The sequence below is a fragment of the Triturus cristatus genome, chromosome 8 (assembly GCF_964204655.1).
Source record: "Triturus cristatus chromosome 8, aTriCri1.1, whole genome shotgun sequence".
In the NCBI taxonomy this organism is placed as follows: Eukaryota; Metazoa; Chordata; class Amphibia; order Caudata; family Salamandridae; genus Triturus; species Triturus cristatus.
Window position 1 is genome coordinate 1,386,458,579 of NC_140591.1, and position 17,199 is coordinate 1,386,475,777.

A 17,199-nucleotide genomic window follows, 5' to 3' on the forward strand; every position below is an offset into this window, starting at 1 on the left:
ATATCTATAGCCGCAAACCGTGCGCGCACCGTGCGCGAGCGTAATTCTGATTGGTGGTTAAATGTCAGCCAACGTTCTAATCGGTCAAAATCAGGAAGTGTCGGCCGCCATTTTGTTTGTTTTGAGTGCGAGAGTGAAAAAGGAAGGTGGCGAACGTGAAAAGGGGGCAGGGTAGAGAGTTCCTGACCCCCTAGCCTTTGTCAGGGGGTCCCTGAAGGACCCCGAAGGCTGAAAAAAACATTTTAATTTTTTTCAAAAAATCGCGGGGTGCGCGCACGGTGCGCGCACCGTGAAAAACCCTAAAAAAAAAAAAACAACTTTTTAATACGTAGTTTATTGTAAAATAAATATATAAAAAATATAATAATACATACATAACTTAGCATTTAAAAAACCGTACAAATTCACTGAAAAAACCATAGGTTTCACACACGTTATAGTTAGGAATTAGCATTTAAAAAAACTTGCAAATTCACTTAAAAAACCATAGGTTTCATACATGTTATAGTTAGGTGGACATTTCACTCGTAAAAAACCAATGAAATTCCCCCGTTATAGTTAGTTCAGATAACTATAACTCGCGCGACCGCCACTCTATCACAAGGATGATATCATCAGTGATGTCATTAGTGATGCCACTGACCAAGTCATGAGTGATGTAATATGTGACGTCATGAGCAGTGGATTGCGGGCGCGCGGGTTATAGTTATCTGGACTAACTATAACGGGGGAATTTCATTGGTTTTTTACGAGTGAAATGTCCACCTAACTATAACATGTGTGAAACCTATGGTTTTTTAAGTGAATATATATATATATACACATATATACAGTGTGTGCCAAGACCCCAGGCCTACAAAGCTTTAAGGAGACACATAAAACATCGTCTAGAGTCGCATAACAAAACATTTTGTGTGCAGAGATTACTAAATGATGAGGCCCAGTTTTCCCTTTCTCATACCTTTCTTAAAAGCTAGCCCAGTTTCCTTTATATGGTTTACATAAAGCCGATGGATCCCTTCTTCTTCCACGGATGCCAATGAAAAACCTATGGAGATATCAAAATACACTTACACTTAAAAAAAAGAAAATAAGAAGCTAAAATATACTAAATTATGAACTCAAAGGTACTGAAATATTAGTGAGAATCAAATTCTCTGAACAGGTTCTGTGCCATTCATGCTCATTAATGCAAAATAACATATCAAAATGGACTGTCCTTACAACACATCTTACTTCTACAACAGGTCAACACAAACTATGTTAATGCTGAATCTTACAAGTCACTATAGTAAACGTATGTCAATCAACACATGGAATCCAGTAGCTTGATATTTTTGTGTTTGTTTTTGAGTTTTATATAGCGCGAACTCGACCCAAAGGTATAAGAGCACTTTACAAGAGCACCAGTTGCGTTTGAGATGGATACATTAATTTTATTAGGCAAGAGATTAAGTGATTTGCCCAGAATCACAGGATGTTGAGCTGTCCCTGCCAAGACTCGAACCTGGTAGAAAAAAACATGCTTTGGAATGAATAAGTTGCTAAAGATATGGACGTTAGTATGGACATTGTAGAAGGCAGACTTGTGCTAGCTCAAAACACGTTGATTGCCCTCCGACTCATTAAACATACATAGCTTACTGCAGGGATTCAAGCGGGATGAAAAAATGTGGGGGGGGGGGGCTCTAAAAGAGGCGGGGCCCATTTAATTATGGGTGTGGCTTAAACATGTAACCTAAATTTCTGCCATTTCCATTGTGGGCCACCCAACTCGTATTGTGGTCCCTCTCTGTGCTTTCTGTTATTGCATCCAGATACAGAACACAACACCTGACATACACCTAAATCCAGTCAGGACTACTACTGGTTTTGGCCAGTGGTTGTTATTACGGTTTACAATAAATGAGTAATAAAAATGATGTTGTAAATATTATTTAAAAAAATGTAATTCGGAGACTGGCACGAAACCTTACTGAGGCCTGTGAAAGGGGTAGTAGTCTCGAGAGCATCTGTTACTCCTGCTATGTTCACTCTGCATTAGACATGTATGTCATTTTTCTCTCCACATCTCGCCCTTCTGCATATCTTAATTACACCTCATCTTTTTCCTCTTCATCACCCTCTTCGTTCTCCCCTGAATGCACATTCTAGAATCTTCTTCACTTCACTACCCCATAAACACACAACATGGGCACTCACATGTAATCACTGCATTTTATTTTACCCTCACCTTGTCAATATTTTGACTATTGTGGTGTACCTCCTTCACACACATTTGCACAGAATCACAATTGCACATGGAATACCTGGCCACTGCTCTGTGCTCTCAGCAGAGAGACCAAGAGTTGGATGGCCCTGTACTCTGAGCACTTTGTGACCCAGAGACAGACACTGTAAGAAGCTTGCACTGCCTTCAGCCTCTTTCTGAACACCTGAAGGTGGCTCAGTGCAAAGTATGCACCACACACGAGTAACATGCGACACGCAACAAAAACACTAGCACTGTTTGGGAATACAAGATAGTAAAACCTGTGAAATATAAACAGGGACGAAATCACGGACATGGATGACCTTACCTTTTTTTACATTCATTATTCATTAACTCGATCAGTGTTTTTGCCATTGTGGTTAAGGACTTGCATATAGGGCCGGATAGGAACCCGTTTCAAAGTCTGTTTTAAATTATTACCGGGCCTGAGAGCCGGCCCATTTGAAGTCCTGACTTGTTGTTTATTAGTTTTCAAAGTCACATAATGCTTCCTTCTAAATTACGTGCAATACACGATATTTCATTTGTTCAAAATAAACATAACTAATTAAGAGAGGACTAGGGAATACATTTTCAGTGGACTCGTGTCACGAAGAGTGGGATACCTGTTCTACAAGCAGAAACCGTTTTGTGGTAATAACAAATATTAATGCTGTCAAAATGAATGAATTTTTAATGATAAAAGTTGATGTGAGTCAGTCTTACATGGGTCCGTCACTGATAAATTGTAGTTTGCCTTCAAAGTACTTTTTTTAATGCTTCTGCCAAACAGCTGTAACCACTGCAGAAAAAGATAAAAGAGCACACCACATACAAACCTCTCAAATATTTCTACACTGATATTCCTAAGCAACCCCATATATAACATGAAGATTGATCCAGAGCAAAATAGTTATCAACCAAAAATCCAATAAACGGATTTATTTTGTGTAGTTTTCAAATAAAGGGAATTGTCTCGATGTTCAATATATAAAAATGTGTGTGGATTCAGCCAAGAACACATATGCAGTTGTGCACTTATGGCAAAGCTATGCCATTTTATAACAGACCCACATCTACAACCCCATAATGACTAGTAGGCATATTTATCCTTAACAAGTTGGCGTAGTGCTCACAAAATGGACTTCCCCCGAGTTTCTAGCCGAAAGGGCTCTGAGAGGGTTGTCATTTTGTAAACTCTGTTTCATTACGTTTTCAGAACCTCATCATGCCATTCAGAAGTGGCTTCACCACACTGGATGGGATTTCCAATGAAGAGCCCAGGTGTAATGCCACAGAGGCCTGCAGTTTCAGTGGAGTATGGGCGTGTATGCAATTATTTTTATATTTAATTAGGCCTGATCCGGCACAACTGGCTTGTAGTAGAAAACACAGACCATAATAATGTGACTCCAGCAAGGACAGACGTGATCGCAATAGGTGACCAACAAGTATTGTGGGAATGGAAACATTCTGACAGCCAAAGATCAAAGACGACAAAATAAGCGACTAATTTAGAGGTCAAACAGCCAGTGATGCATGAATAGAATGCAAAATAGACTTCGTAAAAGTGAGGAGGGAAAGGGAGCGAGAATGCTGAAAGTGAAGCAGCTGACAGGAGCAAAAACTGTCAAAGAGCTTCAGTAAAGTGATGTTTATCATCCCCCAATTACATTTAATTATAGCACCACTTAATTTATCAATGTTTCTATTAAGCCAATCAATGTAATGCAGAAAGTGGAAACATATTTGACGCTTATTTAGAAGTAATGATGGCCTCCCGTGGAAATAAAAGGGTGACATTCTGAGCTACCAAACAAAAGCTAACTGGCAATGAGAGGAGGTTACATAGAGCAGGAAACAAACAGAGATCCGCATGCATTAGCGTTTATGTCTGAATTTGAGGAAGGGTGTAATGCAAGCTGAAAGTTGGTGGTCTTATTAAAACGACAAGAGAAAGTCACATTATTGTCATAGTGATGTCGTAGAGAATGTGGATGCCCAAGAAGATGGCTGAGATTGAGAAGAGGGCTTTGCAACCTTGATTTTGTTTAAAGTTGAGACCAGGGGAGAGTGCGTAGTAAATGAGGGCAGGCAGAGAAGACAATTAATGTGTAGTATCCTGCATTTGTAATGAAGTGTATTTTACACCTCCTGCTCAGCCAGTGCCTGTGCTCTGTGCCCAATTGAATGTTGGAGTCATGATGTACCTCGGAATGTTGGGACACAGAGAGGTGAAGTGACAGTTGGGCATGGGCTGAGCAGCAGACAGGCTGCTCCTGGTGGGGCTCTCCTTCATAGCTTAACTACTTGTTGTCTGGAAGTATTCAACTTGTTACCTGCCTGAATTAAACACCTTTAATTACAATCTACCTGCGTGGACCTCCTTACTACATAATGCTGTTAATTAAACACTTTTTTGCTGGACAGGACGGGATATATACACAAACCCTATCAAACCCCATCTCACCCTCCCCTGCTACCAACCACCTTAGAAATCTCAGAAATACAATTGTAGAAAGACAATGCAACCCTATCCCTTTCAACCATGAGCATCTTCATGCACATCCGTATGATCCTCTACCATACCCTGCATAGTCATTTCCTCCTCCTCTTTCTGTCATTACCTTTAAGAGTACTCTGCCCTGCCCCATTCTCAGACCGTATACCACTTGTCCGAGTAGCTCTGCAGAACTTTTCTAGTCTTCCTGGCCATATTCGTAGCTTGATGCCAGACCAGCTCATCCTGGAGTGCGACAATGATCCGGCACCTACTCTGTCTTCCATGGGGTTTTCAGTGTTCTAGAATATTGGTCAATGCTTCAATCAGTATAAATGGCTTTTTAATTTGTCAGATACTATGTGATATAATGTGGCCACGAATCCCATGGGAGTGATCAACATGTCCACGTTCTGCACCGTGCTCGAGTAGTCAGTGTATTATATTTTGGGGACATCTCTTTATAGGACACTAGCGCCCATACAGACGCGCACATGTCCACTGTTCTATTCTAACATGCTATTTTGAGATTTCAAATGCTGATAATTTAAGCAGTTAATATATAAACGCATTTGCTATGGACCACTTTGCCTAACATACAAGTAACTTCTCTACAGTCTGTCTATAATCTGTTCCCAACTAGAATTATAAGACGTAACAAAACTCTGAGCATTGTACAGTCCTATAGTGATCGAAAACATGCATGGAGGTCTTTTATGAATAACAGCTTTTGTCTTAACCTGGATTCTGTAATAGAGAGCCGTACTCAACTGTGAAATGTAGAAAACAGTTGTGGATGCTGTCCCAGAATAGTCAGAAATCTTTTTCTGCCCACCCAGTGTTAAAAAGAGCGTTAATAAAGACTTTCTCGTCTACAGCACAGACAGAAACAGGGTTTCCTCAGGCAATTCAACTTCCATTGGGGAGTGTAAGATGCCGGCATGCAGGGTCAAGCGGGGGGAAGCAAAAGCACGCCTGGGAAAAAAGCCCAAACCAGACCCTCTCCCTTCATCTCCTCGCACAATCTATTTTTTTTCATCCATCCATTCTCTCACTCTCTCTACTGCTCTCCTCTTCTTCCTTTCAGGTAGCATTCTCTCTACCTTCCCATCTCCTTTCCTCTCTTTCGCTCTCTCTCTTGAAGCCTCCCATGCCTGCTGCAATTCACCTCGGGAAGCTGGGAAAGGTGAGAGTCCTCAGAAGCAGCCCGGGCTTTCCAAACCAGCCTCCAGTGATCCAGTCCACCGGTGAAATGCCTGGTAGAATAAAAGGCCTGTCGGGCCCTGCTTGCATATTTCTGTTCAAATCCTTCCTATCCAACAATGCCCTATTTTCCCCACTCACAAGGTCTTGAACTTAATTTTCACAAAGAAAAAACAGAGATCCCAGATCGTCGTCTCCGAGTGAATTGGTCTGACCACTTCCCCATTCCATTCAAAATACTTAACAAAACACAGCCTATAGAGTCTATACGTTAAACCTGAGGCTGTGATGGTAGAATGGAGTGCACACCCCTAACAAGGTATTAGAGATATATGAAGATCTCAAGCATCAAGAATAAACTAGCTCCTATCACTTCCAAACAACAAAACCCCTACAAAAAAACTCAAAATGATACAACATTAACAAAATGACACTAACTTCACAAAGAAAATGGAGACACCCCACCCACATCCTCAATCTCAAACCTACTAAGAAATAGTACAAACTTCATCCCCCACAAAACCCCCCTTTCTGAAACAAAGAGTGACAGGAGCACCAAACTGCTATCAGGATCTTATAGAGGCAATCTACAAAGCCCACATAAACTCCCTTCATAGAGAGTAAATGTATCAACGTAGCTTCACAATTTCTCAAAAGAAACCATGGCATTAAGCCAGGACATAGCTATACCCATACCTGGCGCAGTATATCTCATAATTCTCCAAACATTGGAGAAGCAATTCTAAATACTGAACCATCCAGTTACTCTTCAGATGCTAAACCACTTTCTTTAGCAAAGAAACACAACAGTACTCTTTCCCCTTTGTAGTTACAAATCTTAAACTTCCCTCGGAAGCGGGGCTTGTTCCCGGATTCTTTTATGGAGGACCAGGTTTTCCATCTCCTCAAAAAACCTAATACTCACTTGGAAATTCAGGGAAACCACAAGTGGCTCCCTTCCTCGTCAAGATGTGTATCTGATCAGAATTCAGTAGTTTTCTTGTATTAGAATATTTCCACTCATGTTTAATCTGGTCCCAGCACTGAAAATTGTACAAATACTCTCTGATTAAGGAAACTCCTACCGCAGAGCACACCTTGACCTGTCGCGCATCATTTAATACCACTGAACCCTCCTGTGATGCAAAGCACAAAAGGCAAGAACATGTTCATTGCAGAAGGCGTTCCCTGAAGACAAAGCTTGTCTGACTCTTGGCAGAAGAGCAGACATTTACAGCACACCCAACAATGCAAAGCATGGAAGCAGGAAAAACAAATCTCACCATAATTATCAGAACAAGAACCAGATTTCTCAATCTTTATGTACCGGTTAGCTTTTGTGCAGATGTCAAGTTCTTTGTAGAGCTAGAAAACAAAGAGAACAAAATGTAAATTACCTTTATGAAGAAATATCTCATAGCTTCCTCGAGGAGGCGAATCTTGAGTGCAACTTCCCACCGAAATACTGCTTGTTTTATTATTTCATTTATACCCTCTCTTGTTAATTTCGGCGTGAGTGTCCCTTGTTCCCTTTCTCTTTTGTGCCCTTAATAAGGCATCATGTTTTGCACCAACCCCTCTTGCCTGTACATAACTCTGCCTATGATTTGTTCATCTGTATATTAACTAACGCTAAGCTGTCTCTCCTTTTTCAGTAGTGCTTCTTTACAGAATTTCTAACCTACAACTGCAAGCGATGGCTTCATTGACGGCCCCACTTTAATGGTTGTCATCTCTCTCTCCAATCCGGACATTAGCACATAGTCAAGTTCCCCGTCACAGTCTTTAAATGAATAGTACATCACACTCTCATGAAAAGGACTCAGTGTAGTCAATGCTGCAGTAAGTGATTGGAGTTTTTCCAGCAACCCCTATAGATTGTCTAGACCTAAACAGATATTATTTTTGCTGTCTTAACATAATAGGTAAAACTCAGTATAGGACGGAAGAGACTACAGTATAGTTGAGACTAAATCTGTTTGTTTCATTGTTTTTATATAAGTAGCGCAAACAGTGGAAAATTATCTTTAAAAATGGCTGTGCAATGACAAAAGTTTATTACAATCTGACACACAAACAAAAGGTGTAAACAAAAAGGCGTTTGTATCTTTTGCAAAGTCCTAATGGTGCAAAAAATCTTTTTGTGATTCGGATTGGGTGCAAAATATATTTGCTCCATTCCATATTGCACAAGTGGCAACACAGCAGAAACTGAATTTGCACTGAAATTCTGCCCTGGAGCAAAGTTTCTATAATACTTCCCCAAAAGTGCATTTAAAGCCCTCTGTGCGCCAATGAATATGCATTTATATGAGCCAATGCTTAGCAACATGGCCTGAACTGAGCAGGTGTGGAGAGCAGTACAAAGACAACCACCAGACTAGGAGAAGCTACATCATGAACAGTAAATTGCTTCTCTTACCTCTAATTTCCTTCCTATTCCTGTCTTGTTGGGAACCAGCTGAGAAATACTGGGCGCTTGGAAGAGTAGATAGTGAACAGCGCTTTTAGAGAAAAGACTTCAGAGCACAGTCTGAGTGAACTTTGGTTCAAGGCTATGAGTGTGCATAGGGGCTATCTGCACTCTTGGAAAATACTGCGATTATCACATGTAATTTATGAACTTTTCAGCACTTGGGGTTTCATGTAAAAATTAGGACTTTTGCACCACTTTTAAGCCTTTGCAAGGTAAAAAAAACCATAAGTAACATCCATCCATTTTTCAAAGTGGCAAGTTCCATGGTCTTGAAGTTAACTTGCGGGGAAATAATGCACATCCGATTTTAACAGTAAATACCTCTAGTGAGGATGTAGTGCCAGTGTGCTTAAAAAAAGAATTACAAAAGGTTGTAAAACTTATGGAAAACAGGAAACTTTGTGACCTACACATGGGCCAGTATCAGGGAAACCTTACACATACAAAATAGTGGATACAACGCTATTCATTACCAGAGCTTGCATTTAGAGACAAGTGAGGAAAAGGTACCACAGAGAGTGCTTCCTAACTTTTCTTCTAGAAACAAGCACTACAGGTATCAGAGAAGCTTCCTTCTCTCTGATACATACCTAGTGGTAGCTTTATGTACAGATGGGTACTACAATCTTGTTGCAGCAGGTAATGGAGAAGAAACTCAAAACGTACACGCTCACAAGGGCATATTTTCAGTAACAGCCATCAAACAAGGAATGACAAAAACCTAGCCTTTCAGCAGATTTCCTGTGAAACTGCAAAAACTAAAAAAGCTGCATCAACCTTGATTTGCCTACAATCAATGGCCACCAAACCTTATGGATAGCTGCCCTTCATTACTACACTACATTTTCTGAAAATTATAGAAGGCAATTTGAAAAACAGCAACATTAGAGGAACTTCACATTTGCAATGATTATTTCCGGCTGATAGATGTCAACTCTATCAAGCAGCAAAACACACAAGATGATGGACGGAATGTTGCACATTGGCAAAACATTCACCCCCAGTCACAGATCTGTCTTTAACCCATCGTTATTTTGCTCACCACGGCACCCCAGTTCAGACATGGCCATATGCAAATCAGTCTTGACCCTGTGCCTCATGGGAACAGTCCAGCCCGAACTGCCAATCCATGTCTTCCCTGGACCGGAATCAAGCATCATAGGACCGGTTTCGGGGTTTCACCCCTCTTCAGCCAGTATAGCTTGACTCCAGTGGCGTAGTGAGCACGGGACCCACGTCTGGGCATACCCTTCCCACATAGGGCGAACAGCAAAACACACAAGATGATGGACGGAATGTTGGACATTGGCAAAACATTCACCCCCAGTCACAGATCTGGGTTTAATCCATCGTTATTATGCTCACCACGCCACCCCAGTTCAGACATTACCATATGCAAATCATGGCAGTTCGGGCTGGACTGTTCCCATGAGGCACAGGATCAAGACTGATTTGCATATGGCTGGGTTCAAACTGGAACAGCATGGTGAGCAAAAAAAACGATGGATTTAGGCCCATATCTCTGTACTGGGGTGAATGTATGACAATGTTCTGCATTCTGTCCATCAACTGTTTTGCATTTGTCACCCCGAGTGGGGAGGGTATGCCCAGACGTGGGTCCCGTGCTCTCCATGCCACTGGAATCAAGCTATCCTGGCTGAAGAGGGGTGAGACCCCGAAACCGGTCCTAGGATGTTGTTTCAAGTCCAGGGAGGGCCTGGCTTGGCAGTTCGGGCTGGACTGTTCCCATGAGGCACAGGATCAAGACTTATTTGCATATGGCTGGGTTTAAACTGGAATGGCATGGTGAGCAAAACAACGATGGATTTAGGCCCAGATCTATGTACTGGGGTGAATGTATGACATTGTTCTGCATTCTGTCCATCAACTGTTGTTTTTGCACAACTCTATCAAGCAAGCATAGTTCAACAAATTCAGAACAGCAGTCCGCAAGTCTTCCAAATGAATATCATAACTGCCAACTCACACAGTGCCACAGTGTGACACACAATACTGTTCCCATCACATGGTCTCCCGGTCAGGAGCTGGTATCGCACGGTGGCAGGGAAAGCGAGCTGAAAACCTCTGTAAATAGAGGTTTTCTACCTCGTTTTCCAAGGCTATTGTTGGAAAGGCGTTCGCCGGAGGGGGGTTCGATGCCCGTCTTGCCCACCCCTTTGACCCACCTCTCCCACGTAGGCCGAACTAGGCGCGCACACCCTGATATACACTACGAACAGAGGGACACCACACGTATTCTTTGTAGGACGATAGGTTCTTTTATCGATGATTTTCAAGGGATCTTTATGATCCAAGATGCAAGTAGTACAGCAGTGGCACAAAGTACCGCAAATCGGTCGTGGGGAATGGGGGTAGCGGGACAGTCTTTCAAGATAGTGTCTCTGCGAAATACCCTGCGGATAGCTCACAATCCTCAAGCTGGAGGGTGTCGATTCTCTGGGTGATCTCTTACCGAGTCGTCCTCAAGGGGAGCGCCGCGAGTCTCTCAGCAGGCACAGGTGGTCGGAGTTCGGGAGCCGCGATTCCGTCAGCAAGGCTCAGATGGTTCAATAGCTGGGGGCCGCGAGTCACTCAGCAGGCCCAGGTGGTTCAGTGCTCGGGAGCCGCGACCTCGTCAGCAGGGCTCAGATGGTTCAATAGCAAGAGGCCGCGAGTCACTCAGCAGGCCCAGGTGGTTCAGTGTTCGGGAGCCGCGACCTCGTCAGCAGGGCTCAGATGGTTCAATAGCAAGAGGCCGCGAGTCACTCAGCAGGCCCAGGTGACTTCAGCGTTCAGGAGCCGCGACAGCGTCAGCAGGCTCGGGGTTCCAGGTCTTCTCTCCCTTCGTTTCTCCGGCACCCCTAGTTATACTCCGCTTGCTCTTTGAAGTCCGGGGTCCTCGCAGAGGGGGGACTGGGGTGACGGAGGGGGTTCGGCGGGATTTCCTGCCGCTCACTTCTTTGGTCTTTTCAGGTGGGTCTGGGAGGGACCCCAGACGCTCGGCAGGGGAGGCGCCTGCTCCCCAGGGGCCTGGTGGCCGATCGAGTCTTCCCGGGGAAGGCGACCTGAGGTGTGACTGGGCTGGCGCCTTTGGGTCTGGCTCGAGGGTATCCGCTCCCTCGGTCGGACATGCGTGGTAGGGTGTCGAGTCTGTCAGGGCTCTGGCCGGCCCTCGGATCTGGGTGGCTGGGGCGGCCGGAGTCGGAGATGTCGTGTCTTGAGGGTGGTTGCAGGTTGGCTGGATGATTGGGAGGGCAACGCCGTGAGGCCGGTCTCACACGCGTCCCCCCCAGCTGAAAGGGGTGGAGAACTACCCATCCACTGAGGGATTCTCCTTGCCGAAGCGGAAGAACCGGGACAGGCCGTCGGCGTTGGCATGATCCGCCCCGGGGCGATGTTCGACAGTGAAATCCATCCCTTGGATAGAGATGGACCATCGTAGTAGCTTGGGGTTCTCCCCCCTCATCTGCATTAGCCACCGCAAGGGCCGGTGGTCCGTCTGTACTCGGAAATGGGTTCCGAACAAGTAGGGCCGTAGTTTCTTGAGGGCCCAGACTACGGCAAAGGTCTCTCGTTCTATAGTACTCCAACGCTGCTCTCGCGGCAGCAGCCTTCGGCTGATGAAGGCTATGGGCTGATCGATGCCCTTGTCGTCGAACTGCGAGAGGACGGCCCCGATGCCGTGTTCGGATGCGTCGGTCTGGACCACAAACTCTTGGGAGTAGTCGGGGGCCTTGAGTACGGGGGCGGTGCACATGGCGGTTTTCAAGGCGTCGAACGCCTGCTGGCACGGGGTGGTCCACTGCACCTTCTTCGGAAGCTTTTTGGAGGTCAACTCCGTGAGGGGCCCCGCGATACTACCATAGTTTTTAATGAACCTCCGGTAGTACCCTGTAAGGCCCAGGAAGGCCCGGACCTCCGTCTGCGTGGTGGGGGGCTCCCAGGACTTGATGGCGTCGATCTTCGGTTGGAGGGGGGCGACCTGGCCGCTGCCCACCTGATGCCCCAGGTAGACCACGGAGCCTTGCCCGAGCTGGCATTTGCTGGCTTTCACTGTTAGGCCGGCTTGGCGCAGGGCCAGGAGTACTTGTCGGAGGTGCTGGAGATGCTCGTGCCATTGAGAGCTGAATACGGCGATGTCGTCAAGGTATGCTGCGCTGAACTCCTCGAGTCCGGCCAGAACCTTGTTCACCAACCGCTGGAACGTGGCCGGGGCGTTCTTCATCCCGAACGGCATGACCCTGAAGCGGTAGTGGCCATCTGGTGTGGAGAAGGCAGAGCGTTCTTTCGCTCCCTCCGTGAGAGCAATCTGCCAGTATCCGCAGGTCAGGTCGAAAGTGCTGAGGAACCGGGCGGCCCCCAGGCGGTCGATGAGCTCGTCGGCGCGGGGGATAGGGTGAGCGTCTGCTCGGGTGACCGCATTGAGCCCCCGGTAGTCCACACAGAATCTTAGTTCGGGGGCGACCCCCGGGGAAGCCGCCTTCGGGACCAGGACCACCGGGCTGGCCCAGGGGCTGTCGGAGGGTTCGATTACTCCAAGGGTGAGCATCTTCTGTACCTCGGTCTTGATGCAGGTGCGGACCCGGTCAGGCACCCGGTAGGCTCGGTGTCTCACAGGCGGGCTGTCGCCGGTGTCCACGTCGTGGACACACCAGTCGGTGACCCTTGGAATGAGGGAGAAGAGGTCTGCGAATTGTCTGAGCAGCTGGCGGAAGTCGTCGGACTGTTGGGGAGTGAGGGTGGTTGAAAGTCTTACTCCCTCCACGGAGCCATCCAGGTCTTTAGCGCACAGGGGGTCAGGCAGGGGTTCGGTGTCTTCTTCTCTTCTTCCGCCCCATCATCGGTGGCCAGTAGCAAACTTAATTCCGTTCTCACAAAGTGGGGCTTGAGACGGTTCACGTGGAGGACCCGGAGGGGGTTCCGGGGGGACTGTACATCGACCAGGTACGTGACCTGGCTCTTCCGCTCGATCACCTTGAAGGGACCAGTCCATTTGTCTTGTAGGGCGCAGGGCTTCACCGGGGCCATGACCCAAACCTGCTGGCCCGGCTGGAACTCGACCAGGGTTGCGTTCTGGTCATACCAGCGCTTCATTTCTTCTTGGCTGGCCTCGAGGTTAGCCTCTGCGAGTTCTCTGAACTTCCTCGTCTGGTTGCGGAGCGCCAGGATGTAGCGGAACACATCAGGGGGTGTCCCCCGGGGGCTTGTCTCCCAGCCCTCTTTGACCAGGCTCAGGGGCCCTCGGACGGGATGTCCGTATAGCAGTTCGAAGGGGCTGAACCCCAGAGACTTTTGGGGAACTTCTCGGTATGCGAACAGGAGGCAAGGGAGGAGGACGTCCCATTTCCGGCGCAGGGGCTCTTCGAGGCCCAGGATCATTCCCTTTAGGGTACGGTTGAGGGGTTCCACTAGGCCGTTGCCCTGGGGGTGGTAGGGGGTCGTGAACTTATACGTGACTCCGCAATGCTGCCACAGGGACTTCATGTAGCGGGATATAAAGTTAGTGCCGCGATCACTCACAACCTCGCGGGGAAATCCGACACGGGAGAAGATCCCCATGAGAGCTCGGCCCACCACGGGAGCCGTCACGGTGCGGAGGGGGATGGCCTCGGGGTAGCAGGTGGCATGGTCCACCAGGACAAGGATGATTCTGTGGCCCTGGGCGGTCTTCGGATCCAGGGGTCCCACGATGTCGATGCCGACCCGCTCGAACGGGGTACTCACAACGGGGAACGGTTGTAAGGGAGCTTTGCGTTTTCCGCCACTCTTCCCACTGCCCTGGCACGTGAGGCAGGATTTGCAGTGTACTTCTACATTCGCTCGCATCTTGGGCCAATAGAAGTGGGTAACCAATCGCTGATATGTCTTGTCTTGGCCTAAGTGTCCTGCCAAGGGTACATCGTGGGCCAGGCCCAGGAGGAAGCTCCGGAAACGCAGGGGTACCACCAGTACCCGGGCTGCGCCTAGCTCGGCGGACTTTTGCTCGCTGTATAGGAGGCCATTGTCCCAATAGATCCAATGGGTTCCGGTTCGGTCACCGGCGGCCTGGGCTTCGGCTTGTTGTCTGAGTCCCACGAGGGTGGGGCAAGTGGCTTGTTCCTGGCAGAATTCTTCCCGGGAGGGCCCCTCCTCACAGCGCCACTGGCCCATCTCGGGCAGTTCTCTGAGCTCAGTCAGGGCCTCCGGGGCGGAAGGTTCTGGCCCTTCTCCCGGGTTAGTGTCTTCTTCTCCCTCCGAAGGAGGGTTGTCCGCTTCTGGTAGAGTGTCCCGGCTCTCGGGGATAGTGTTCGGTAGGAGGGCCTCACTGCCCTCGGAGAGAGGCAATCGCGCGGTCATGGAGCGCGTGGTGGCGCAGACCCATTCTGGTAGGCCCATCATCTCCAGATGGGCTCTTCGTTCTACTTGCCCCCACGGGGAACTCTCCAGGTCGTTGCCCAGGAGGCAGTCTACGGGCTGTGATGTCCGGACCGCTACCTTCAGTTCTCCGGAGACCCCTCCCCACTCGAAGGGCACCAGCGCCATCTGGTAGAGGCTCTCAGAATTGTCGGAGGATACGACCGGACAGAGGGCACCGGTTAGAATCTGGTCTTCTGAAATTAGGCTGCGGTGGACCGCGGTGACACTCGCCCCGGTGTCGCGGAGGCCCTCGACTCGGTGGCCGTTGATGGTCACCTGCTGTCGGTATTTCTTTGTGTTGGCGGGCAAGGGTGTCCCGGGGACCATTTCTCGATCACCAAGGGAGACCAGGGCCATGGCCGCCGGTTCCCATTCTTCGGAGTCCTCCATCTCTTCCCCCAGAGCCACGGAGGCCATCTGCCGAGCCGGGGGGTTGGTCGTTATGGTTCGCTGATACTGGGGGTCATTGGCGTAGTGTGCGGGCCGTTGGCAGCGGAAGCAGGTGATCCTAGCTCGTGGACCTAGCCGTCCTGCGACTCCGGTGCTTGCTGGAGACGGGGCTGAACCCGCCGCTGGTGGGCTGCTGGGGGGGCTGGTTGAGGACCCCCCGGGGAAGTCTCTTGGTCGGCCGTGGTTCCCTCCGCCCCTCTGGCGGGGGGGGCCTTGACTGTGGCGGCCGTAGTCCCCCACGGGGCCTCGGGTGGCTCGGGTATTCACCCAACGATCAGCCTCAGCGGCCAGCTTCCGAGGGTCGGTGAGTTTGCTGTCCAGGAGATGCTGGCGCAGTTCTACAAAGCAATTGGCCGCTAAATGTTCCCAGGCAATCAGATCAAACAGTTCTTCGAAGGTGGAGACCTTGCTGCCCTTGATCCACCCGTCCAAGGCTCGGCTGTAAAAGTTCACGTATTCTACCCACGTGGTGCCCGGTATCTTCTTACAATCTCGGAACCGTTGTCGGTACATTTGGGAGGTGAGTCCATACCGGCCCACGAGGGCTTCCTTCATGTGGCTGTAGGAGTTCATGACCGTGGAGGGCAGATCTAGCAGGGTGTCTCTTCCTTCGCTTAAGAACCGGCCCCATAGGCCAGCCCCCCAATCCTTCTGCGGGACTCGGTGAGAGGTCATGGCGACTTCGTAGGCCTTAAACCACTGCTGGATATCGTCGTTCTTGTAATACTCTTTTACCACATCCTTGGGGATGTGGACTTTGGTTTCCCCGGTGGGAGCGGGCGGGGGATTCCCGGGTGGCTGTGACTTTTCGTTTTTAGCCCGCCACTCGATCTCCTTCAGGCTGCGTTCATGTTCTAGCTGGAGCTTCTTTTCGTCGTGCTCTCTTTGGCGTCTCTTCTCTTCGAGTTCCCCTTGTAGCCGTAACTGCTCGACGGCCAACTTTTTCTCTGCTAGTTTTATTTCTCCCTCGATTTTTAGTTTTGCCAGTTCAAGTTCGTGGTTGTAGCTTCTCTCTCGGTCCGCTAGCTCCTCGGGGGACAGGTTCCCCTCTGGCCCGTTGTTTCTCGCCGGGATGCTTTGTGGTTCATGGGCAGAGTCTCCTTCCGTTTGGGTCGGGGGCGCCCCCGTCTCGACCCAGGTTTTCAATACTTTCTGGAAGTCTTCCTTTGTGCTTAATCCGGTGGTAGCGATGCCAAGGTCTTTGCAAAACTGTTTTAATTCTCTATGTGTGTAATAGTCCAATTGATCCTCTCGGAACGGTGAGCTTATTTCGGTACCTGCGGCACCCAGGGAGGTTTCTCCTTCCATCTCTGTTTGGTAGTGTGTCAGTCGTTTACTGCACGCTCTCTTTCGGTGTTGGCTCGGATCCCGTCTGCCACCAAATGTTGGAAAGGCGTTCGCCGGAGGGGGGTTCGATGCCCGTCTTGCCCACCCCTTTGACCCACCTCTCCCACGTAGGCCGAACTAGGCGCGCACACCCTGATATACACTACGAACAGAGGGACACCACACGTATTCTTTGTAGGACGATAGGTTCTTTTATCGATGATTTTCAAGGGATCTTTATGATCCAAGATGCAAGTAGTACAGCAGTGGCACAAAGTACCACAAATCGGTCGTGGGGAATGGGGGTAGCGGGACAGTCTTTCAAGATAGTGTCTCTGCGAAATACCCTGCGGATAGCTCACAATCCTCGAGCTGGAGGGTGTCGATTCTCTGGGCGATCTCTTACCGAGTCGTCCTCAAGGGGAGCACCGCGAGTCTCTCAGCAGGCCCAGGTGGTTCAGTGCTCGGGAGCCGCGACCTCGTCAGCAGGGCTCAGATGGTTCAATAGCAAGAGGCCGCGAGTCACTCAGCAGGCCCAGGTGGTTCAGTGCTCGGGAGCCGCGACCTCGTCAGCAGGGCTCAGATGGTTCAATAGCA

General features: G+C 48.6%; 1 protein-coding gene across 3 annotated transcripts in view; it reads right to left on the bottom strand.

Annotated features, from left to right (window-relative positions):
- TIAM1 (TIAM Rac1 associated GEF 1) overlaps positions 1-17,199 on the bottom strand; it is a 491,618-nt gene that overhangs the window by 189,344 nt on the left and 285,075 nt on the right. For all 3 annotated transcript variants that reach the window (XM_085623101.1, XM_085623102.1, XM_085623103.1), the window contains 2 exons: positions 7,238-7,319; positions 962-1,048 (listed from right to left, as the gene is read on the bottom strand). In XM_085623101.1, coding sequence (XP_085479227.1) covers positions 962-1,048; positions 7,238-7,319 — 169 coding nt within the window. The remainder of the gene's footprint in view (positions 1-961; positions 1,049-7,237; positions 7,320-17,199) is intronic.